Source organism: Nerophis ophidion, linkage group LG23 (genome assembly GCF_033978795.1).
Source record: "Nerophis ophidion isolate RoL-2023_Sa linkage group LG23, RoL_Noph_v1.0, whole genome shotgun sequence".
NCBI classification, from domain to species: Eukaryota; Metazoa; Chordata; class Actinopteri; order Syngnathiformes; family Syngnathidae; genus Nerophis; species Nerophis ophidion.
The window spans coordinates 4,942,315-4,968,243 of record NC_084633.1 but is presented as its reverse complement, the minus strand read 5'-3'; the positions used below and the strand labels follow the sequence as shown (position 1 = coordinate 4,968,243).

The following is a 25,929-nucleotide window of genomic DNA, read 5'->3' as shown; positions in this document are numbered from 1 at the left end:
TAGTCTTGAATGTATGAATGAGTACATGTACTGTACTTGTTTGCTGTAGATGTATAAAGTTACTGCTCACTAAAGAGCTTGTTCTCATGTGGCCCACAATTACGTTCGCATTGCTTTTGAAATACCACTTCCTCCGCTGTGCTGCATTGGTGTTATTGTATGTTGTGTCGCGCGGTACACCTTTTGGTAGTCATGAGTGGTGATTGTGATCGTTGCTACTTCCTTGTTTCTTGCAGAAGAGTTGCTGAATAACTTTGCACAGCAGACTGGAGCGTGGCGCCACTGCTTGTTCTTCCTGTCCAATACTCGGAATGAGTATGTGATGATGTACAGTCTCACGGTATTTGAAGTAGGTCCCTTTTTTGAGGGGGGTAAAAGTAATGTATATTTTAATGCTGTTTCTGCAGCCTTTTTTAAATTCCTACAAAGCATTTGCTTAAGTATATACATTGTTTTGGTGGCCACATTTCCAGAAATCTAAGGACCAAAGCACAGGACTATGCCTTTCACTATTTGTCTTATGTTGTGTATTCCATAGAACCAGTGTCCTCTACAGTAGACATTGGATTTTGGTTATTTATTTTTTCAGAGTTACAGGCACACTCTAGTCTTTAAAGACCTTATGCAAAAAGGATAGTCAAATATCATCTCTATAACAGCACTCTGGTGTTTTAAAGAATCTGCTGCAAAAATGTGAGTCCCTCATTATTTTCTTTTAATTGACAAAACTTGCAGGCCACCAGTTGAATGATGGAAAGGAGAGGCCTTAAAATGGAACCTTGAGGAACATCAATAGTATAAATAAAGAACCTGAACAAATTACTGTTGACGGCATCTGAAGTTAACAAGCCTCAGAAACACCTTAGTTACTTAAATAGCATTATTAAAAAAACAGTAACTGCCAAAAGGAGAGGACTTACCTTTTAAGTTATATAACTCTCAAAATTGGACCCCAGTCTTCTAAGTTTGCTTGCAAGGTTAAACTGCCAATCCAAAGATCTCCCAATGTCTACTTTAGAAGAATGTGCTGCAAAAAAGTTTGTCTCCCAAGTTTTGAACTAAACTCTACAATTGAATCGCCCTGCTCTACAGTTTTAATTTGTTGTCTGATATATGCATGAAAAGTCATCATTCGTTTAAGGCTGTGTTCTTATTTCCAGATTAGGCTTGGTTAAAATAAGTTTATTTTAGTGTATACTGGATTTAGAACCTGCAGTGCACCAAACTAGTGGCCTGATACTCTGAAGTGCTCTGAAGGACATATTTCCTTTCATTTGGGTAATCGCGATGTCCTTTTGACTTTCAGAACCTGGTCAACAAGATGTGGATTGGCGTTGCGTCGCAGGACAAAATGGAGATTCGTAACTGTTTGCCCAAACTCCTACTTGAACAGCACAAATCTGTGCCATATTTCATCCGTAACAAACTCTGTAAAGTCATTGTGGACATTGGTCGCCAAGACTGGCCGATGTTCTATCACGATTTCTTCACAAACACGCTTCAGGTAAGTCCTGCTGTTATGCAGACTTTTACCAGCAACTCACAGAGGCTGTCTCAGAAACGTGTGTGTGTGCGTGCGTGTGTGCGCATATATATATATATATATATATATATATATAGATAGATATAGAGAGAGAGAGATAAATATAGATAGTGTATATATCTAGATGTAGATTTATATCTAGATATATACACTATATATACATGTCACTCTCGATAGATAGATATAAATATAGAGTGTGTATATAGATATCGATCTATATCTAGATATATCTATACATAGAGATAAATATAGATAGATATATCTATGTAGATGTAGCTACATTTATCAATACAGGTATATATATACATACATATATATTTATATATGTGTATGTATGTATATGTATATATATATGTATGTGTATATATATAAATATATATGTATGTGTATATATATGTATATGTATGTTTATATATATATGTATATGCATGTGTATATATATATGTATGTGTGTATATATATATATATATGTATGTGTATATATATGTATATATATAGTTGTATATATACATGTGTATATATATATGTATGTATATATATATATATGTGTGTGTATATATATGTATATATGTATATGTGTATGTATATATTTTATACATATATATATATATATATATGTATATATGTGTGTGTGTGTGTGTGTGTATGTATATTTATGTGCTCTTTGGTGTACATTTAGCTGCAAAATTTCGTTTATAACACGTTTTTCCTCAGTCTGTCTGCCAGATGTTTGATTTGGAAGGCGTTCAAATGAAACAAAGTCCCACTCTTTCCCAAAATTTTAGAATGTATCTTTTGAAACAGGGTTTCTTAAAGTCAGTTAATGGATTTTGCAAAAAATACTGCCTAAATGGCATTATAAAGCATTAAGTACCTTGTCCAGAGGCTCTAAAAATGTAATACAATAGGATTGGGCCGATAGTCAATACAGCAATCAATAAAACGATAAATGAAAAGGAACTTAATAACATTGCTGTCATTGATAAATTGCTACGTCTGTCTGTGTTTCTTTTCCTGAGTTGATTTGGTCTTGTAAGGTCCGAAAGCATGACAAGCACTACCTCCACAGCGGACACTCCCCTGAAAGACGAAATCAAACGGCTTTGCCATGCTTTAGTCACTGTAAGCTTGAAGTTCTTAACTCTGTCACCATGTCATGGTAATGAGGAAGCTGAGCTTGTTTCGTACACAATTCCTTTGTTTCAGTCGTCTCCAGTTCAACACACATGAGCTAATTCGACTAATTTTATCAACTTTCGTGATGAAGGCAACTCACGTGACCTATTGTGGCCTAGAATGGACAACCAAGGAAATTCTCGCACCAGACCTCAACTCTTATTTTCTGACTTTCCCACAGTTAATGAATGAGGTCCTTTAGCTGACTGACACATTATACATACCTTGCTATCTATTGTACCCATTTTAAACAATTGAGGGTGAAAAGTATTCAAGATGTTTAATTAACACAGCTTATATGTAATGCATCTAAAGGGCTTTTTGACATTTTTCACAAATATCATTCCATGAAATGTATTTTTCTAAAATGTTCAAATCACTCATCCATTTCCCAACATTCCTAGTATGATGTTCATTTATTATTCCATGAAACCTTTTTAACTATTTATTTTAATTGTGTTCTGATTTATTAAACGTATCCTCCAGTTTGTGGCTATTATAAGGTATATTTTCATAGGATATGCATTTTTAAAGCATGTCTTTAAAAAGATAACATTTAAAAAATTACTTCTGGATATATTATATTGATCAACTAATTCAGAATTGGATGTTTATTTTGAGCTTATTTTGAGTTTATTTGGGCTTAAGTGAATTTCCCCCTGAATCATTTTGATAGAAGGTAAAGTGTGATGGTTGACCGACGGAACACTTTAATTGGATATTATCAACGGCCGGCGCACAAAGTCAGAACACTGTATGCTTGGAATGTTAACACCCTGTGAACGTGCTCATGCTGTGGCGAAAGTGAGAAAATTAATACGTGTTGGGAAAATAAGAAACTGCAAATTTCAGCAAAAATGGCTGTCTGGCTGTCTTTTCAAAACTTGGTTAAAGTCAGACGATTGTAAACCCGGAGGCTTTCTGCAGCAGGTTCAGAAATACCTCCAAATTAATGCATTGAAATCAAACATGCTAACAGCACAAGTTAGCAATTTAAAGCAGTTAACTGTGCCACTTCTGGTGTTGCCACTAAGAATGTCTAGTGTTGCTAACTTTACAGAAAAATAAATAAAAATACATTGTCAGATGAAACAGTCTAGCGAACCAAATCTAACTCACTAAAGAGTAGCAGTTAATTTAAACCTTTGAACTGTTCAAGATTATCATTCTCAAAAGCTTCCAATTGTGTTTATTCAGACAATTGTAAGCTTTTGACTACATTTAATAACCATATGTGGTTGGACATGGGCATTTATTTTTTCTTTAAAGGGGAACTGTACGTTTTTTGGAATTTTGCCTTTCTTTATTAGAGATATTCTAACTTTTTTAAATAATCAGCTCGTTCTAGGTGGCAGTTAATGAGATCAATACTTTCTGCCACTAAATCACTTTGAAAATGCATTCAAAAACCACCAGCAATACTTAATTTGCGTTCCGTAACCTGTATAAAAACCAAGCTGTAGCGACATTGTTATTGTAAAAGCGAACACTGAGGAACTCTTTTTCTAGCATAATAACATATCGTCTTAACGACAACATGCTACGGCAATAGCCGTAAGCTATGTATGGCAAGACTTGAGCTAACTATTTTGTCAACAACTGAATGGCTTTAGAGTTTGTAATGCACAACACAATGAGATAGGACACCAATCTGTACTGACTGAAAAACATGAACAATCATTTTATAGTATCTATGGAGTAATAACCTTCTTTTCATGTTTTGTTTGTACACAGTTAGCTCAACAGCATATGTACTGTAGTTCTAATAACAAGCATGCTATTCTGCATGTATCATGATCAAAAGAATGTTTTTTTCCTGTTTCTTTTGGGTAATGACACCATTTCTGTCTGTATAAGTTATCTCCATGTTTCACATTTACAGCAAAAAGTCACGCCGACCTCACTCTCTCGGTTTCTGCAGCATTTCATTCTCTGTTCGTGTTGGCTTCTATAACCAGTAGTTCATCTTCTGTATATTTAGGTTAAAAAAGATAAGGTTGTGAATCCTCATTTGTCCAAATATGTATTCGTTGTTTGTTTTCAAGTCTGCCCTGATTAGAACACACACAGGTTTGTTTACGGAAGTAGGAAAACAAATTTTTTGCCGGAAGTCGGAAGTGCGTTGCTAACGAAATGGAAATAAATGCTTAAAAAGACCAATACGGTAAATATATGGTTATGAACGTGTCTGTTACTACAATATTTACATTAGGGGTGTGGGAAAAAATCGATTCGAATACGAATCGCGATTCTCATGTTGTGCAATTCAGAATCGATTCTCCTTTTTAAAAAAATCGATTAAATTTTTTTTATTTATTTAAAACAATACACAGCATTACCATAACAATGCAATCCAAAACCAAACCTGACCCAGCAACACTCAGAACTGCAATAAACAGAGCAATTGAAAGGAGACACAAACACGACACAGAACAAACCAAAAGTAGTGAAACAAAAATGAATATTATCAACAACAGTACCAATATTAGTTATAATTTCAGCATAGCAGTGATTAAAAATCCCTCATTGACATTATCATTAGACTTTTATAAAAATAAAAAAAGAACAAGTGTCACAGTGACTTACACTTGCATCGCATCTCATAAGCTTGACAACACACTGAGTCCAATGTTTTCACAAAGATAAAATAAGTCATATTTTTGGTTCGTTTATTAGTTAAAACAAATTTACATTATTGCAATCAGTTGATAAAACATTGTCCTTTACAATTATAAACGCTTTTTAAAAAAATCACCTACTCTGCTAGCATGTCAGCAGACTGGGGTAGATCCTGCTGAAATCCTATGTATTGAATGAATACAGAATCATTTTGAATCGGAAAAATACCGTTTTTGAATCGAGAATCGCGTTGAATCGAAAAAATCGATTTGTAATCGAATCGCGACACAAGAATCGATATTGAATCGAATCGTGGGACACCTAAAGATTCGCAGCCCTAAATTACATACTTACATCGTGTATATAAAATGTTGATGGAGGGTTTTGAAGTCTTTTTAGAGGACTTTGAAGGTGGTGACTTCCATTAACTGCACCTTTCAAGCGTATTTTGTTTTTAAAAATGCTAAAAACAAAATGACTTGTGTCCTTGTCTCTCATGATTGTAAATAAACGTTCCAAAAAAGGGCAGTTCCCCTGTAAGTGGCATTAAAAAGCAATACATTACATTATTGATACCTGGAGAAACCCTGTAAAAGGTAACTGTTTAAACTAGGGCTGTCATCCATTTGTTGACAGGCGATTAACGAACATGCATCCTTTTTGACTCTCGGGCCTTTCCGTAAATGTGGCTGCGTTCACTAGTTACTGATGAGCTACGAGTGTGGACTAAAAAAAGGGTACGTTATGGAAGTACCATGTCCAAAGCCCTGGCAAGTTCTCTTAATAAGAAAAGGCAATTTTTCGCCATGAGTCATCTGCCGACCGCTTGCATTCAGAGGTCGGCGGAGCTTTACTTCTGAGTTAAGATTACAGTATGCATTGATTACATAGCATGTAGATTGTTACTGTAGCTAATAAAATGGCATTAGATCTAAGCAGAAATGAATGACGGTGGGTAGGAAGTAGTAAGGCACTGTTTTTTTTTTTTTTTTCTAGGCCTTCAATTTAAATTTCCTCATGCACGAATCTTCGCTCAAATTAATGGGGAATTGTCGCTTTCTTGGTTCAAATAGCTCTTGCTGCTGTAGGCTCACATTATAAACAATGTGAGGATGCGAGGAGCCCTCACACCAGTGACGTCATTGTCTGCTACTTCCGGTAAAGGCAAGGCTTTTTTATTAGCGACCAAAAGTTGCGAACTTTATCGTCGATGTTCTCTACTAAAACCTTTCAGCAAAAATATGGCAATATCGCGAAATGATCAAGTATGACACAGAATGGACCTGCTATCCCCGTTTAGATAAGAAAATCTAATTTCAGTAGGCCTTTTAAAATGATGACAGAGGTCTGTAGTTTTAATCATAGGTACACTTCAACTGTGAGAGAAATAATGGAAAAAATAAATTCAGGAATTCACATTGTAGGAATTTTAAATAATTTATTTGTAAATTATGGTGGAAAATAAGTATTTGGTCACTTCAAACAAGGAAGATCTCTGGCTCTCACAGACCTGTAACTTCTTCTTTGAGAAGCTCTTCTGTCCTCCACTTGTTACCTATATTAATGGAACCTGTTTGAACTTGTTATCTGTATAAAATACACCTGTCCACAGCCTCAAACAGTCAGACTCCAAACTCCACTATGGCCAACACCAAAGAGCTGTCTAAGGACACCAGGAAAAGAATTGTAGATCTGAACCAGACTGGGAAGAGTGAAATTACAATAGGCAAGCAGCTTTGTGTGAAAAAAATCAACTGTGGGAGCAATTATCAGAAAATGGAAGACATACAAGACCACTGATAATCTCCCTTGATCTGGGGCTCCACGCAAGATCTTATTCCGTGGGGTCAAAATGATCATGAGAACGGTGAGCAAAAATCCCAGAACCACACAGGGGGACCTGGTGAATGACCTGCAGAGAGCTGGGACCAAAGTAACAAAGGTTACCATCAGTGACACACTACGCCGACAGGGAATCAAATCTTGCAGTGCCAGACGTGTTCCCCTGCTTGAACCAGTGCATGTCCAGGCCTGTCTGAAGTTTGCCAGAGAGCACATGGATGACACAGCAGAGGTTTGGGAGAATGTCATGTGGTCAAATGAAACCAAAATATAACTTTTTGGTATAAACTCAACTCGTCGTGTTTGGAGGAAGAAGAATACTGAGTTGCATCCCAAGAACACCAGACCTACTACTGTGAAGTATGGGGATGGAAACATCATGCTTTGGGGCTGTTTTTCTGCTAAGGGGACAGGACGACTGATCCGTGTTAAGGAAAGAATGAATGGGGCCATGTATCGTGAGATTTTGAGCCCAAACCTCCTTCCATCAGTGAGAGATTTGAAGATGATTATTGTCATGCTGGAAGACCCAGCATGACAATAATCCCAAACACACCGCCCGGGCAACGAAGGAGTGGATCCGTAAGAAGCATTTGAAAGTCCTGGAGTGGCTTAGCCAGTCTCCAGATCTCAACCCCATAGAAAATCTATGGAGGGAGTTGAAAGTCCGTGGTGCTCGGCGCCAGCCCAAAAACATCACTGCTCTCGAGAAGATCTGAATAGAAGAATGGGCCAAAATACCAGCTAGTGTGTGTGCAAACCTGGTAAAGACCTATAGTAATCGTTTGACCTCTGTTATTGCCAACAAAGGTTATATTACAAAGTTTTGAGTTTAATTTTTGTTATTGACCAAATACTTATTTTCCACCATAACTTACAAATAAATTCTTTAAAATTCCTACAATGTGAATTCCTGGATTTTTTTTTCACATTCTGTCTCTCACAGTTGAAGTTTACCTATGATGAAAATTACAGACCTCTGTCATCATTTTAAGTGGGAGAACTTGCACAATCGGTGGCTGACAAAATACTTTTGTGTAATTAAATCACAATAACGTCAATGTGTAATCCACTTGGTTTTTAATAACACATTATTTTGATTGGCTGTCACATTGTAGAAATATTTCATCATTTTGTACCGTGTTATGTTCAATTATATCAAAAGAGCGTTGGTTTTTAATAATATTTAACACATTATTTTCAATTGTCTGACACTATATACTGAAAATTGTAATTTTCCTGAAGGAATAAATAAAGTCTAATCTAAAGGAATATTGATAATTTTCCACTTTTTGCACCATGTTTAAACAAGTGTGAATGTCTACTTTTTGTTAGTCTCTTTTCTCTGTTCTTGTCTAATCCGCTTAATTTTGAATAACACATTATTTTTAATTGTAGTTTTCCTTTATGTGTACTTAGTTTTGACCTTGTTCATCAAGATTCTTCTTCTTTGCACTCTGTGGCACCTATTATAAAATGATGATACTTAATTTGACGTTATGTTTTAATTATATCAGATTAGCGTAGTCTATTCCAGTTGTTTTATAATAATAATTAACACATTCTTTTTGATTGGCTGTCACCACAATACAGGAATATTGATAGTTTTCCTCTTTCTAATTATTTTTTAATTGTTTAATGTACATAGCATGAATTTAAATTGCAATAGAAGTGTATTTTGAAAGTATTTCAGGGGTTCATATCCCTAATGATACTAAAAAATAGAATTAGAAATATTTATTGTCATTGTACAACATATACAACACCATTTAGTTGAAAAGTTGCACCTAAATGTTAAAGTACCACTGATAGTCTCTCTCACACACACTAGGTGTGGTGAAATTATCCTCTGCATTTGACCCATCCCCTTGTTCCACTCCCTGGGATATGAGGGCGGTAGCTGCGCTCGGAAATTATTTAACCCCCAATTCCAACCGTTGATGCTGAGTGCCAAGCAGGGAGGTAATGGGTCCCATTTTTTATAGTCTTTGGTAAGACTCGGCCGGGGTTTGAACTCACGACCAACTGATCTCAGGGCGGACACCTTAACCACAAAGCCACTGAGCAGGTTCAACCTTTACAATGTTTAAACAGTGTATGGTGACTTTATAGGTCTTTGAGACCATCATACACGGTTTAATTATTACTTTTTTTCCGAAAACTAACCTTGTTTGTTTGTATACTGTATGTTCTACTCAAGCAAATCGTTTTTTATTCGTTAGTATTTTAGAGCACGTCTTTTTTTAACCCAAACTCTTACCTAAAGCAATAATAATATTGCAAAATATTTTTGCAGTCTAATATTCAATGTTGTGAAGTAGTAGACAGTATTTTGTGCAAAAATATCAAATGTTTTATTACTCTTTAGTAGGGATGATACTCGAAACCGGTTTTCCCAGTTGTTCGATAAGAAAAGAAACGAGTCCTAAGACTCGAACCCTTTTTTGATAACCGGTACCCGTTATCGAGACCACTATAGTAAAGAAAAAGAGTTGGGTCTTTATTTTAATCCATCCCGACCAGAAATGCTCCGTGAGACATCACAAAAAACGACGTCACATAGCTCAGTCATTAGGCGCAGATAGCGAAAGCAGGAAAACAACGGACGGGAAAAAGCCCTCCAAGGTGTAGTAAAGTTCAAAACAAAAGACATAATCCAATGAATAACTTTACTGAGAGATTTGAGCAGGGTTCAAACACATGACCAACACTTTTACGACCAACCGGAAACATAGCAACCAGGCTAGCAACGCACTTCCTTTACGGCAGCTGTCGCAACGTTCTTAAAGCAACCGCAGCACATACATATATATACAACATATCCCCCTTTTTTAACTTTTGTTTTTCTTTCCTTGTAAACAAAGCAAAATCACACTGTATATGTGTTGTCAGTCTAATTATAAATAATGCAGACGAGGCGTGTTGGCTGAGTTCTTGACGTGTACTGCCGGGTGACGACATGCAACAACACTTTTCGGGGCTACCGCGCATGCTCGTCACTCCCGTTGAATGCTGGGTAGTGTAGTTGTTATATTCCCCAGCTCATAAAGAAATAATGTTAACTCAATAAAGTGTATTTCTTTTTTTAGCTATAACTTTTCATTTTTTAGCATTGTAACCACATTTGCAAACAACTTTTCTCTTCATTCAGTTTTCTTTCAATAAAGAAATAGAGTGCAAAAATGTCAAAGCATCATAACAAACAGTTATGTCAAATAGTAGCAGAAGTGCACTTTTTGGAGAGCTGTATTATTTTCAGTTTTGTGCCCAAGGGACTCATTTTATTTAACACTATATTCTTATTTATACACCTATAGTGATCACAGTGACAGGGTGTTTTTGTGTTACTGTATATATTTGTTTTTCTGAAAAATCCCACTTGATATACTTTGGGTAACAACAGTCAATATTTATTTTATTTTATTTTATTTTTTTAGGGGGGGTAACAGTCAATATTTATTAGATTTGATTTTTTTCTTATATAATAAACGTGAGCTTTTGTTAAACCAAGTATTGTTTTTTTTTTCCATGTACAAAAACCTGTCTGGACTCGATTGGAGAATCGATAAGAGAATCGATAAGGAATCAGTTTAATAAGAGGATTCGATAATGGGCTCGAACTCTATAATTTCTTATCAAACATCATCCCTACTCTTTAGTAACATAGCAATCTGCTGAGTGTCGCCCACATTTCCTAATTGAATAAATGAATATTTTTTAAGGTGATTCATTACAGTAAAGGGCTTTTGTTCCCTGCTTAACACTACAAACTATAGTATTGATCTACCTGTTTGCATATACACTTTAGAATGGCCTTTTAAAAGTGTAATTAACAAACAAATGTTTTCAGCATGGTTTGTTTTTGTGTTAGTCAGCAATATAACTCAAATAATTATGGATAGATTTTGATATTTGGAGGATACATCCCAAAAAAAACATTTCCTCTCATCTACTAAGAACACTCTTCACTTCCTGCTTATGGCGTTCCACGCCCCCCACCTTGTCAACGCCGTACTGCGTTCAGTATTCTGGAAGATGTCATTTATTTTCAGACCTCGCCAACCCTAAAGTGCCAGAAAAAAACTACAGACAAAGTTTTTGTTTGATGCTTTCATGGCGCGCCACAGCTTTATTGTGAAGATTTTTAAATTGCAATACCACTGTATCTACCTACCTACTTATTAATGATGAAAAATTATATCTGCGATTAATCTCGATTCATTTTGAGTTAACTGGAAACAAAATGTGATTAATCACGATTACATTTTATCTTTTGACAGCCCCAGTTTAAATATACTGTATATCTTGAAGTTGTCACCGCTATTTTTTTTTCCTCAGACACGGTCGTAAAATAAATTTCACAACATTAGGTACACCTGCACATATTTCATCATACACCCTGTCTAAATAAAAAGTGCTGCTATGTGGATGGATGGATCTTTATTGTCATTGTACAAGTACAATGACATTTTGTTTTATTGATTGATTGAAACTTTTATTAGTAGATTGCGCAGTTCAGTACATATTCCGTACAATTGACCACCAAATGGCAACACCCGAGTAAGTTTTTCAACTCGCTTAAGTCGGGGTCCACGTAAATCAATTCATGGTCCAAATATATACTATCAGCACAAACTCGTTGAAGATTAGACAAACAGTGTACAGGGTTACAGTACAAGATAATGGGTCGCCATAAGTTGCCTTGTAAAAGATGGGGAAAAGGTAAACGCTGGGGGAGGATGCGTTTAAAAAAAAAAAAAAAAAATACAATCTCGGACAATTAATTAGCATGTTCTGTTTCAACATGAGCCAAAAAATATTTTGACAGAAAATAAAAGTAAAGACAAAGCCCCGTACAATTATGAAAAACCTTCAAAATGCACAAGCTGTCTGTTTGCTGTCATGTTCCCACACAGCCAGATTAAAGGGAAATGTACCTGTGGTGAGAAGTATGCATTGGTCTGTTCTTGTTTGGCTTGCTCTCCACTTTTAAAGACTGTTACTGTCATCATTGTTCCAACAAACGAAATATGTAGTGCTGTTAGACAAAAGCCTAAATTACCATTTTTCCACCAGATGGATTTATTCGTGTGGCTGTGGGATGGAGCAGAAATAAAGACTGAATATGTTGGAATCGAAATATGAGAAGATGTATCCAAGCGGCTACATAGATATAAACCTAATTTCACTTAGTGTTACGATAACTCCTTTATCTGTTGTTTTTATTTTAGATACACTTATTTATTTTGGTCAAGGAATTTTAGTAAAATGTTTTGGAAAGGTTTCATCATTGATAAAGTGTAAGAACCCGAAAATAACTATCTGATGTCTCAAGAACACAAAGGGAGTTGATTTGGAGAAAGCATTTCCACAAACTGAAGTTCAGTAAATAAACTTTCTTTTGTTTACTATGTGAGGAAATACATTATACCGTATTCTTTATAATTTGACTTATTTTAATATGCATCGTTTTCGACAAATTATAATTCTCCACCTCTACTGGAGACAGTGTATTGTCATATATTCACAAAATAATTTGCAACAATGTGAAAATGTTTTCCTCTTGTCATTTGAAGTTGGTCCAGTCCCCAGCTTTGGCACCTTTAGGCTTAGTAATGCTGAAAACCACATCGGAGGAACTTGCATGTCCTCGAGAAGACTTGAGTGTTGCCAGGAAAGACGAGCTGCGTAAACTGCTGCTGGATCAGGTACCGATGGTGCTTGGACTTTTGACCGGTAAGAGTAACCTTTTGTTTTTTCCCTTAGTGAAAATGCCATCCATTTGTCTAAAGTGTTGGATTATTGGCCATAATGCTGTAATAAATAAATGCTAACTGTATTCATGCCGCTGGTTGTTTGCCAGGCATCTTGGAGACTTACTGGGACAAGCACAGCGTCATTGCTTCTACCCCGCCACCCTCACCCACATCTGGAGAAAGTAGTGAGTTGATTTTCTTAAGGAATGATCATAATCACTATGGCATAAGCATCAAAATCGTCCCAAAATCTGCGCACACAAAAAACAGTCTGTGCACGCGTGCAAACTCTGTTTGCGGTCTCACTGAGTTTGTTTCTTTGTCTTTAAATGCCTGCTGTGTCCTGGTCAGAACCAATCCACGGGAAATTGTCACTGTCAAACACTGTCCCTTCTGAAAGGAGCGTTGTCTGTATAGACAAAATAACCCATTACATCATCATTCTTTACAAAGACGTGCTGAAAACAAAAACAATAAGACAAATCATACAAATTTGATCACATTGTGAGAGCATCACACTCACAACTCTGACACTGTGACATCAGTGTTAATTTGCTAAAATTAGCTACCTTTTATCATTTGAAGTAGGTCTATATAATGCGACGTTGCAATCACCTTGAGGGCTTTTATCTAGAAAAAACATTCTGTCAGTTGAAATAATTTACCTTCAAACTTTATTTGTAAAGTCATTTACATTAGCTGTGCCAAAGTGCTGGACAACAGTTAAAGCTGCTAATATTCTATTTTGCGTCCCCTTTTGCTGATGTTTTCTTCAAGATGCGAAAGTGCATAAGGAAACATGGGCTGTAGTGTCTATAGAACAGGAGATGGAAGAGCAGGAAAGTACAGAGCGGGCAAATCTTTTATATTTATTTTTTTCTCAGAATGTTAACAATATCAGTTTTGAAGTAATCATGGACCACAGTGACAAGAATATACAAATAAGTGATCAAAATAATAATTTTACATGCCTTTACGTTGTCTATGTAAGGAAATGGGCTCGAGTTCTTTAGCTGAGGTCACAAATGTGCAACGGCAAGGGGCGATCAAAGTAGTTATCTACAGATTACTCAACAGGTAATTGATATTATGGGAAATGAAAGGCCGATTCATTTTTAGGAGCAAAAAAATTCATAATTTTTTTTGTGAAATGTGGGTCCTTTTATGTTAAAGACCTGAAGTTATATTGTTCGCGATTTTTGACATGTTCAGATAACATCATGATGATTAGCAATGTCATCGTTTAATAGGTTGTAGTGTAACGCATGTATATTTAAGTAATAAATAACAAAATACACCATTGGCTTATTTTGTCTCAACTCTGTCCTTTTGGCCCCTAAGTGCCAAAAGGAAGGAACGCCGCACGCATAAAGAAACATGAAAAATACAGTGCATGTGCAGCAAGGCCACTCACAGATTTTGGCACTATTTTGATGCCATATCGGTGTCCAAAAATTTTCCAGCAAGGACTGCATACGGAAAAATTTAGGGAAGTGGTGCCCACTAAGATGGATTTTGTACAACTAAGCTGCTAAAACTAGTTCAATATATGCTAAGCTATCTGACCAAAACATCCTCATCTTAGCTTTGTGTTTTAGGTGACACAGCAATACCTAATAATACAGCATGTCCCTTGGACTGGCTGATGCACATCAAAATTGGCGGTTTTGGACATAAACGGCGAAAATAGCATTGCTTGCACATTTACATGCAACAGCAGGAGAAAGAATAATGATAATGAAAAGTTTTTTAACCCTAAAGCACAAAGTTTAAATAGTTTTACTCTATTTACCGGCACATTGGCTCAAACAAGTACTTTTTTTATTAATAAGTACTGTAAGTACTAAGCACTGTACTGTTAACTGATTCCTTTTTTTAAATCTTCCAGTGGAACTTCTGGGCACATTATTTCAAGGCAGCCAGTTCTCTAAGCTTCTCTGCCAGCCCATGGCAGCACTGGACAACGAGAGTCAGCAGCTGTGCTGTCTCGTTCTGGAGTGTTTAGCTCACCTGTTCAGCTGGATCCCTCTGTCCACGAGCATCACACCAACCCTGCTGGCTTCAATCTTCCACTTTGCACGTTTTGGCTGCGATCTTCGGACAAAAGCCAAGTCGGTGTCATTAATCTCCTCCACCTCTTCTTCCAATGGGCAGCTCAATGCCGGAACAATACCGCCCATGTCAAACGGAGGAGGGCGACAAATTGAGGGCAGCAAAGTGGATCGGTCTCGCCTTGGCGTTCTCGCCATGACCTGTGTTAATGAACTGGTGTCAAAGAACTGCGTGCCGGTGGATTTTGAGGAGTACCTGCTGCGTATGTTCCAGCAGACCTTCTTTCTTCTGCAGAGGCTCACTCGCGAAAATAATGCTCATACGGTCAAGAGTCGCCTCCAGGAACTTGATGAGAGGTTTGTTTACAGGTTCACATGTGCCAACTGACAAGCCCTAAAAAATTTGTTCCAGTACAAATGTAGCTCTGCTTAGTTTGATTGCCAATAATTATTTCCACAATGTTTTTCATATGCCTTGTGGCAAACAGCATCATACTGTTTTTAGAATTGTGGTTACCATGTGAGTTTTTTGTTAAAACTAAATTATAAACATTTTGGGACTACAGTGGTAACCGCATAAACCCTCCCTTGTTTATTCATAAAGTCATGTGTGTATCATGTCAGTCACATGTGTATCATTTTAACATCCTCTTTCTCTTTTTTTAAGCACAACTTTTCTTTTTCATTCATATTTTTGAATTCTACTCACATACCAGTATTGGCGCTTCATTTATCTTGAATTGACCCAGTCTTCTTGATAGCAGTCATACTTACCACATTGTCTTTAATAGCTTTGAACAAATGTTTCCCTTTTTTTTTCGTTCCACAGTTATTTGGAGAAGTTCACAGATTTCCTCTGCCTATTTGTCAGTGTCCACTTGAGGAGGATCGAGTCCAGTCCTCGGTTTCCAATTGTAGAGTTTCTTGCTTTGCTTTTCAAGTACACCTTCAACCAGGTAAGAACCCCTGCAGAGTCAAGTGCTTATTCTTTTGTCTGAGGCTACGTTTGCGCATGTGCAAATATGCAGAACCAAACAACTCTGTGTCCTCTACAGTGGTCATATGTTTATTTTGTCGGTTTCTTTGTTCAGAGTTACACATTTTGGGAAAAAATAGTTCTTTATGCAAGACACAAAGGTCCACTGCACAGGACGCTGGTTCTTAGGAGGGTATGGAGGACCCTAAACAGCACATTCAACCTCTTGATGGGAAATATGAGTGCAAAAAAAACATTGTGGCACAGTTGACCGCCATAAAGTATTTGCACACTCTGCAAGAAGGAGTTTTCTTTTCATCGAATTACTTCTAGCTTAAAATACCACATTAATAGCACAAAAAGAGTAAAGGGTCCACATTAATGTGGATAAATGTTGTTTGCACGTTAACATGAACGTGATGTTAAAGGTGTTAAATACACATTTGTAAGGTGCTGTTTGCAAGCTTTATGTGGCACAAACTTTCAAAAGTACTACTGTTTTTTGTTTTGTTTTTTTTTGTCATGAAAAAGGGAGGTTTTTTGGGTTGGTGCACTAATTGTTAGTGTGTCTTGTGTTTTTTATGTTGATTTGATAAAAAAAAAAAAAAAAAGATTCTGCGGACCAGTTCCAATCGAGCGGCCTGGTGGTTGGGGACCACTGCTCTATAGAACATGCTCATTGTAGCCATTAATCCTGACTTCATTTTGATTAAAAATAAATATCAAACACATTAAATTCTTCAATATTCATTTTTATTTTGTAGGTTGTTTTATATAGGGGTGGGACCTAATAAGTTTACTTCTTCCCACTCCCTTTTGAGCCAGTCTTGACATCTACAAAAGATTAGTCACATGTAATGTTTTCAATGTAGGTGTAAAAATAATGTATTTATATATTTCTTTTGTATTTTATGTCATTCTCTTGTTTTGTTTGCATGGCTCAAAATAAACCATTCATTCATTCGTTCATATATTGTTTATTTTGATGATCAATTTGATAGTATTATTTGAGTTTATTTAATTTTATTTTTCAGAGTCCGATGGTCCAAGTCGGTCAAAAAATGTTCGTAGTTTAAATAAGTATTACATATTTGTTTCTTTTCAGGAGAATCAATGCATTTTTAATCTTTTCTGTTGAACTAAAAGCAATTTTGATAAAGTAATTTTTGTTGTAAGTGATTCTATATTTATTTTGTGTTTTTTGTTTTCTTAAATGTTAAGTCTGCAAAGTTATGCAGAGGTGTACTTATGATAACAATTCATAGACAAACACAAAATGTTTTCTTGGTGGGCATAAAAATAATTTAGAAGCACAGTTTTACAATTAGATATCCATGGTACATACTCATGTACTCACAGTGTTATTGGCATTTGTACATTAAATTAGGAGGGCCAATAGATGTCACAAAATGTTTTAATGTTTTTTATGCTGTTTTTTAGCCAACTCATGAGGGCTACTTTGCCTGTTTGGATATATGGAGTGTGTTTTTGGATTTTCTTACAACAAAAATCAAAAGCAGACTAGCCGACCGAGAAAGTGTCCTCAACAGGTAACTTGAGTCCAAAAAACACTTTCACCATCCGTTCAGCCATTCTTCACCAATCACAGTGTAATAGTCCTAATTATGGCTGCTTGATTTGGTGTATTGTTCCAGGTACAAAGATGCCTTAGTCCTTTTGTTGAGAGAAGTTCTGAATCGCATCCAGTTCCGATACAATCAAGCTCAATTGGAAGAGCTGGATGATGACACCCTGGATGATGATGTACGAACACTTACATGTTTTATCTTTACAAAAAACACTTTTTATAGCTTCATCTTTTCACTTCAATGCTTTATTATTTTGTTTGGTAACCATAGCAACAGACCGAATGGCAGAAGTACCTGCGTCAGAGTCTAGAGGTTGTTGCTAAGGTGATGGAGCTGCTCCCTTCCCATGCATTCTCTGCTTTGGTAAGAAATCTAAACTTAAAAAAATGACAGTAGATGTTAAGTTCAATCATGTAAAATGGGAATATTAACAGTTTAGTTTAGCCATGTATATTAAAGTTCATATTTCAACTTCACCTGTTTTGTTTTTTTTCCTCCTCACAAGTTTCCCATTCTTCAAGAAAACCTGGACGTGTACCTAGGGCTGCAGCAGTTTATCGTCACCACTGGCACAAGTAAGAATTGCCAGTCAGTTACATTATTGTGATTGGGTTTGGTCTAATCCCTGAGATGAACATGTTATAATGAACTACACGGTGTTGACATTTCAGACCGGAGACTAAACATCACTGCTGAGAATGACTGCCGTCGACTTCACTGTTCTCTCAGGGACCTAAGTTCTCTTCTCCAAGCGGTCGGACGCTTGGCCGAACATTTCATCGGGGAGATTTTTGCTACGCGTTTCACTGATGCCCTTGCAGTGGTTGAGAGGTAATTCGGAGCTCAGCCTTCTAGAATCTTAAAAACATGATTAGGTTGTTTTTTGGACTAAAGCTGCGTTGTCGAAATGAGAGTGGTCCCGATACAAATATTTTGATACCACAACCAAATTGTATATTAAAACTTTTTGATTCTTTTTAAAATAATTGGAACTACAAAAAATGTCATTGGTTTGATTTTAACCGACAATCTTAGGACATATTCAACATATGTTTCTTATTACATTTAAAGAACAATGTTAGAAGATTAAAATAAATATTTTAATGCATTAAACACTCTAGGCCTTTCCCTTTGCACTCAAAAAACAAGTTACAGGTGTGTATGTAACATGAAAAGCCTACCATAATCTAGGATAAGGTTAGACTAGAATAGACAGCTTTATTGACATTGAAAATGAAAACTAAATTGAAACTAAAACTGAAATTGTAGGAATTAGTAGCAAAAATCAGTCATATTCACTTGCATTAGTTTATCTTACCTTACGTGGGCATTTTGACTGTGCTAAAAAGCCTACCAGCTGTGTGTGTATCTATGTATCTCTTGTTGGAACCGGGGAGCTAGTTACCTGTATTACCTGTCACTTTTTAAAACTCCTGCTCCTTATTAAATTGTTTAGTTAAGTTTGAAGCAAAGGTGTTAATACTTTGTCAGTTGCCACTTTTGTTAAGTCATGTTTTAAAGCACCTGTGTTTAAAACTTAATATTTATTGCTAGTTTTGAAGGCCAAAAACCTCCATATTTTGCACTTTTTTTTTTTTTTTTTTTAAACTAGACGAATTGCGTTTCTGTTTTTTTGTGCCATTTTCCCACCCTACATTGTTGCTGCTTGTAAGCACTTTGTGCGTGCTTTTTGGCACACTCAACATCATGCGTCTCAGGTCTGTACGTCACCGCCGCACGGCAGCATGCAGATGGGGGGGGGGAAAGTACTGGTATCTTTCAAAGGCAGTATAGTATGTTTTTTTTAATTCATTAGATACCGTACAACCCTAGTCCAAACATTGAAGGAAAAAATTGAAAAGATGTGTGGCACATTTTGTACATTAAACATATTAAACGCAATTCAATTCAAACAACTTTATTAATCCCTCAAGGGGCAATTCATTTTGAGCAGCAGGTTGTCGTGGTTCGCAAAGCACACCATTACGAAGGAGGTCAATTAATATATGCTATACAATCTGAACCAAACATCCACTCTATACCTATCTTTTTGTGATTGGTAACAAAGAAAATTAATGTAATACCTTATCTAAACTCTTTGAGATAATTGATTTATTCTTACTATTCCTTACTGATATTATTATTAATCCACCAACTAAAGAGGACTTAATTTACCATTTCTTGCTAGGGATTTGTACATGTAATGCAGGCCTGGGCAATTATTTTGACTCGGTGGCCACATTTAGAGAAAAAAATGTGTCTGGGGGCCCGTATATCTATTTTTATGAACACTAATACCAGGCCTCAAAATAATGTCTGATTGAATGCTAAAACCATTATGACAGACCACCTTAAAAAACATAATGGAATTATACATTTTTCTATGAAGGATAAAACGCTGAATATTGACAAAATATGAACGTCACACTCCTTTTCGATCGACACATTTTACAATCAAGTAAAACGCAACAAAAATGCAACAAACAGTGAAATATGAACGTGGAGAGTACAAAATAAACTCACCTACAATCTGATATATCTGATACATCACTAAGCTTTAGAACTTTGTTGTGAAAATCTCCTTCCGCGTCTCTGGAAACGCTCCCCACCCACACTGCTTGGTGCCTCGTCTGAGCTGCTGTGACTTACATTACCATAGTAACTAATTAGATGACCATAGTAACTGGTATATCATCCATAAGCGCAGATTCCAACCATTGAAAGACTTTGTATAGTTCAAGACTTACGGTCGGTAAAAAACATCACTGCACATTATAATGGCAGCTACACTTTCCGTCTTAAAGATCTACAAAAATTATTAGGGAATGTCCGGCGGGCCAGATTGAAAAGCTCAACGGCCCGCATGTGGCCCCCGGGCCTTATTTTGCCTAGGTCTGATATAATGGGACGCAATCCTTTTCAGCCATTGTTGTTGTCCGGTCCAATTTATGGGGGTGTTACTTCCTGATTTACTGAGCTACCCGATTCATTTGCCCATGTGACACGTTTGCAACACATTCACCCATGACAACTTCTTACCGTACTTGTACAGACTTGGAGTCGTAACAAAGATTACAAAAACCAAAACGTATGTGCATTTGTGTATTTGGCTATTAATAATAATTTTTTGAAAAATGGAGCACTTTGATTATTAGCTGTAAATGTAAAATGTTATTTAGTTATCGTAATGTAACCACCTATAAATATGTCACACTGAGTAAAAGTTAAGGTGAAAAATGTACATGGACACGTTGATGCTTTTGTGAATCATTGTTTAAAAAAAAAAAAAAAAGTAAAATGCCTATTTCGGAAAAACTCAGTGAAGTAGTAAATTGAATTTGCTGAGTTTGACGCATATGTGGTTTAGTAAATCGGGCCGTGATGGGGCGAATTTAGGCTGGGTCCATTTTTTTACTTTTTGTTTTCTACTTTTTTTGTGTAAGGTTCTAATCTAGGACGTGTTTATTTTGTCTGTAGATTGTGTCGCAGGCCAGGCCGCACTTTGGGCACCTCTGGACTTAAGTAACAGCTGTTGTAAATACTACAGTTGAAGTATTGCTTGTGTGTTACCTCTTTAGTGTTTTTTCTGTCCATTTTTGTGTTGTCAATTTAATGAGTTTAAAAAAAAATTATTATTTATATACAACTTCTACTTTTTTAATTTCAGGCTTGTTGAAGTGACTTGCTACGGCTCTCAGACCAGCTTGTACGACCTGGAGACCGTTGTGCCTTCTGTACTCAAACCAGACCTCATAGATGTGTAAGTATTGACAGTTGCATTAATCTGTCAACACTTGCAAAGTTGGTGTTAATTTAAAACCAGTCACAAGTATTTTGCTTTGTGTTTTGGGGACTTCCAAGGGACTGTTTGCAATAAGAATTATGTGCTTGTTTGTTGTGTTGTTTTGTGCTGTGAATCTGTTCTGTTGCAGAAAGGTGTCAATAATTGTCCTATGTCTGTCGAAGCTTTCTTGTAGCTTTTCATTGTAAACTCAACTGTTTAAGAAATGTATACTCGAAGTATAATTTCTGCAAAAATATTAGGAAAAATATATTCGCACTTAATTAACTGTTAGGGGAATAAATGGGTCACAATGTAAATATGTCATGAGATCAATCCAATTTAAGCTACATGCCAGCATGTGCTTAGCATGTGTGTGCATGTTCTTAGTGAAAATAATTTGGGAATGCAATTGATATTAATGCTTTAGAACAGGACTATTCAACTGGTGGCCTTGGGCTTGATCTGGGCTGGGCCTGCCACCATACTGGTCCCGAGTTCAGTTCAAAATTTGGGAGACTATAGCGGACACTCGTATTTTGGATAGTCATCTTGTCCAGGGTGTACACTGCCTTCCGGAAGGCTCGAGTACAGCGTGGTTAGGCCCTAAAGGGACGAGCGGTAAAAAATAAAAGGATGGAAGCGCCATTTTCGAAATAGATTTGTTACTGACATACAGTAAATACAAATGTCAACTGCAGAAACTGCCTGTTCTGAAAATGTTAATATTTATAAAGTAAGAAGTCTGGTCCACCGCTCCTTAGATTTCTGGATATGTGGCCCCTCAATGGTAAATGCCCTCTACTTGTATTGTGCTTTTCTACTTTCAAGGAACTCAAAGCGCTTTGACATTATTTCCACATTCAGCCATCACACACACTGATGGCGGGAGCTTTTGAAGCTCACTGAGATGAACACTATTTTAGGTCTCACGTGACGTCACAAAGGATGATGGTTTTTACTCCGTTTAGCACATTTTAGGCATATTTTGAAGCATTCGCTGTATTATTTTAAATTAGTGCTGTCAAAGGATTTAAAAATAAATCTTGATCTTGAGGAGACATTCCTTTTAAAGAGCCGTTCAATAAACTGGCTCGTTAATTCTTTTTTTTTGTTAAACTTTTTTTTTATCACGGAAACATTTACTGGTAGCAGTCATAAGACAGAAAGAAATGAAACAGAATAATTTTTATTTAAACAAATATCACTTTATTGGTAGGACTTATTCTGAAATAATGGGTATATTTTTGTTTTGTTTTTTTTTTTCATTGTAAACACATACTTTGACCATTACATCATTACTTACAATTTTCCCACACCCTAAAAACTTTGTTGCACAATATCATTTTAACATTACAGAAAAAAATACACAAATGAGTAAGAATAAAACTTATGTTAAATATAAAAAGTATAATAAAACTAAAATAAAAATGACAAAATATGAATACGAAATTGTACAGTACTACCCTACCTGGTGTTTGTACGCTTTTCATACTAGAACAATAAACTAGAAACGTGGATCACAATTAATCAATAAAAACATTTACAAGTAAAATTAATAAAGTTAATCCAAATGCTGCTATGTTTTCTTCGACTCTACTCATTTTATAGCCCAGTTGCCAGTTGGGTAACGCTGTACCTGTATGTGCAAAAAAAAACCCGCTTTCAAACGAATGGATTCTTAATGTTCACTTGAAAGAGTCGTTTAAAAAGGTTTGACTTGTTCGCTAACCTCAAATATCTATTTAAAACCAAAATTTGCCAATGAACACACCGCGAGTCCTCTTTTCACTATTGTTTGCATTGGCCTGATCACTGACCATGTCGCAACCATGTCACCTTTCATGTACCATTTGTGACTAAAGTAAAGAAGCATCTGTGGCCAAGATGAATTATGTGGTTAGTCTCTGTTGGCCTTGCGATGAGGTGGCAAAAATGGATGGATGTGTTTAACATGATTAATGCAATATTTATTGTGATTAATTGCATGGGTTACTCCAATAACTTTGACAGCCCTTCTTTAAATATTAATTAACCACTCAGTGGAGTAAATGTGATTTAGTTTTGATTAAGATCCATGTGTGTTGCAGACATGCTCAGGCCCTTGCCGCTTTGCAAGCCTACTCGCATTGGCTCGCACAGTTCTACAGTGAGGTTCACAGTCAAAACCAGAGCCAGTTTGTCAACCTCATCACATCTGCAATAAATGCCAGTAGCCCCCTCATCACTGCAAAGGTAACTTTACTCAAATCTTTCCTTTTCTACTTGTTTATACAAATGATCCAATTTAGAGAGAAACTGCCTTTGCAAACTTAACACACCTTAGGAGTTATTGAATGGGTTATTAATTCAAACCATGTACGGTAGAGTAGTTTGCTGTCATGTATTTACTTAGCAGTGTTACTCTTTTTTTCCTCTTTTTTAGAGTTATAATATCGTTAAAAAAAACTGCTCTTAATAGAATGCATTACAGTTTTGCTGTGCTGCTAACTACATCCGCAACTGTCAACATATTTAATGAATGAGGTTGAAGAAAGAAAACAGGAAGATTGAAGTTATTCATAAATAAGTCATTATTCATTTAGAGCTGGTTAGAAAAGTGGTACTTATCCAAGCCAAATATTTGATTACATCTTGCCTGTCAATGTAAATGTGGCATGCAGGTACCAGAAAAGTTACTGCTGTCTGCGTGTCATTTGATGATCTCCATAACCTCCACGGTGCGACCTGTGTTCTTGGTGACTTTGCCAGCTGTACAAAACGTCTTCAACCTCATTACTGCTGAAAATCAGACTCGCAGGCTCCCCCCAGAGGTGAATGCACGTTGCTTCTAATGCACACAAGTCTGACTCCCTCACTGCAATGTTGTGTTCACTGGTTTTAATGCATGGTTGCAGGCACACTTGCTAGTGTGTCGGGCTTTATCCAACATGCTTCTGCTCCCATGGCCAAATTTACCAGAGAATGAGCAGCAGTGGCAAACCCGCTCCAGCAACCATGCCAACCTGTTGGCGGCCCTCACTCGGCAATATCGTATGTTAAGAGAGACCGTGAACGTGACTCCACGACGACCTGAAATGCATGACTGTAAGTATTTGGTGGGGTTTTTTTGGACATGCTTTTGTGCTGCCCTAACGTCTTTCTGCTTAACCAGTGAAAGCAGTGATACAGCAGACCTTGCCTGTGCTCAGAGATATTGTGGACAGCATCTCTGGGGAATCCACTAAATCCCGTCAGATCTGTTATCAGAGTCTGCAGGAGTCGGTCCAAGTGTCCCTCAGCCTTTTCCCAGTGTTTATTCAGCAGCCAGGTCAGTGTGTCGTCCTTTACTCTTCAAAACATGTTAAAGAGATGTGTGATTTTCATTGTTTTATGATTAACTACTTGTTGACCGTCACGTCTCTTATCAGATGTGACGGATGAGATGCTGGCCTTCTTCTTGACGCTGTTGCAGGCGTTGCGAGTCCAGATGGGCGTTGCCTTCACGGGACAGATCATCCACACATTCCTCAGCTTGTTCACCAGGTACAACAGCAAAATTTAGTTTTTTGTTTTTTTCAAACACGTCTTGTTTTTAACAATGGGGAAGTAGATTAATTGTACAGTGAAACTGCCATTTATGAACTTGATTGGTTATTGAACAGGGTTCGTAAATACAAGTGTCTATATTGAAACAAATTTCACCATAACAGACAATATAAACATGAAAAATGGGTTCCTGCCTCGACAAAAGTCCATATTTTAATAAATGCTTCTACACAATATAAAGCGCTGTACAGTACTGTGTATCGAACAAACGTAACATAGGGGTTATGGATCAACTTTCTATTTAATAACAAAGTCAAAACAACAACAAAATGAACTGTCCTCCCTGTATATGCAGCCGACACACACTGTCATTAGCTCTGTGGTACACTCAGTTTGAAATCACATATTCTTAATTTTACCGGCCAGGTCGCTACAATGATTAGGAGTAAGAAAAGAAAATAAGCACTTTACCTTGTTGGTTAAACTTCTTGGTGTGCAGCAGAAGAAAGGTCAAAGCTGCAATATCTACAACTGAATGTGTTCCTGATTGTTTCAAACCACACATTGCTTGTCCATTAATTTCTTTGGACTCATACTGAGCCCCAAAAACTGAAGATTAAGGCCCAAGCTGTTTGTTTACATGTTTTTTTTAATTCGTCTTTGCTATTTGGGCTTATTGGACTTTAATTAGAATAGAAACTAAGAATCGTCTTTTTATATGATGTCCATAAGTATCAAACGTGTACTTAATGTTTAGTGACACGCTAATTCTTATCTTTACACTTTTTTTTTTCCAAAATCAATTGTATGTTATACTCTTCTGAGAACCACCATATGGCAGTACAAGTGTCCACATAAGGGCCATAAGACTCCAATTTAGTTGTGTACAACATTTTGGAAATAAGAGCTAAAAGGTGCTGTCCACGCATGTGGCCAATAAGGTCTTTTAAAAGCTAAAAACTATTTAAAAAAAAAAAAAAAAAAAACACTTAACAAAGTAACCAACGACAGCACCGGAGATTGATCAATCAATCCACAATGGTTGTGCTGCCCAATAGGTGGATGAAA

At 36.5% G+C, this 25,929-nt stretch overlaps 1 protein-coding gene and 1 long non-coding RNA gene across 5 annotated transcripts in view; both read left to right on the top strand.

Moving 5' to 3' along the window:
* xpo6 (exportin 6) overlaps positions 1-25,929 on the top strand; it is a 47,297-nt gene that overhangs the window by 13,334 nt on the left and 8,034 nt on the right. For 3 of the 4 annotated variants that reach the window (XM_061885040.1, XM_061885037.1, XM_061885039.1), the window contains 17 exons: positions 237-349; positions 1,307-1,504; positions 12,757-12,916; positions 13,044-13,121; positions 14,825-15,344; positions 15,817-15,943; positions 17,404-17,513; positions 17,619-17,727; positions 17,823-17,915; positions 18,058-18,127; positions 18,224-18,383; positions 21,220-21,312; positions 23,424-23,568; positions 23,997-24,146; positions 24,231-24,420; positions 24,488-24,643; positions 24,744-24,858. In XM_061885040.1, coding sequence (XP_061741024.1) covers positions 237-349; positions 1,307-1,504; positions 12,757-12,916; positions 13,044-13,121; positions 14,825-15,344; positions 15,817-15,943; positions 17,404-17,513; positions 17,619-17,727; positions 17,823-17,915; positions 18,058-18,127; positions 18,224-18,383; positions 21,220-21,312; positions 23,424-23,568; positions 23,997-24,146; positions 24,231-24,420; positions 24,488-24,643; positions 24,744-24,858 — 2,587 coding nt within the window. The remainder of the gene's footprint in view (positions 1-236; positions 350-1,306; positions 1,505-12,756; positions 12,917-13,043; positions 13,122-14,824; positions 15,345-15,816; positions 15,944-17,403; positions 17,514-17,618; positions 17,728-17,822; positions 17,916-18,057; positions 18,128-18,223; positions 18,384-21,219; positions 21,313-23,423; positions 23,569-23,996; positions 24,147-24,230; positions 24,421-24,487; positions 24,644-24,743; positions 24,859-25,929) is intronic. The other variant, XM_061885038.1, reaches the window with a different exon arrangement.
* Positions 2,166-11,970, top strand: LOC133541566 (uncharacterized). The gene is made up of 2 exons (XR_009803917.1): positions 2,166-2,665; positions 2,750-11,970. It is a non-coding gene; the product is annotated as an uncharacterized LOC133541566 (long non-coding RNA).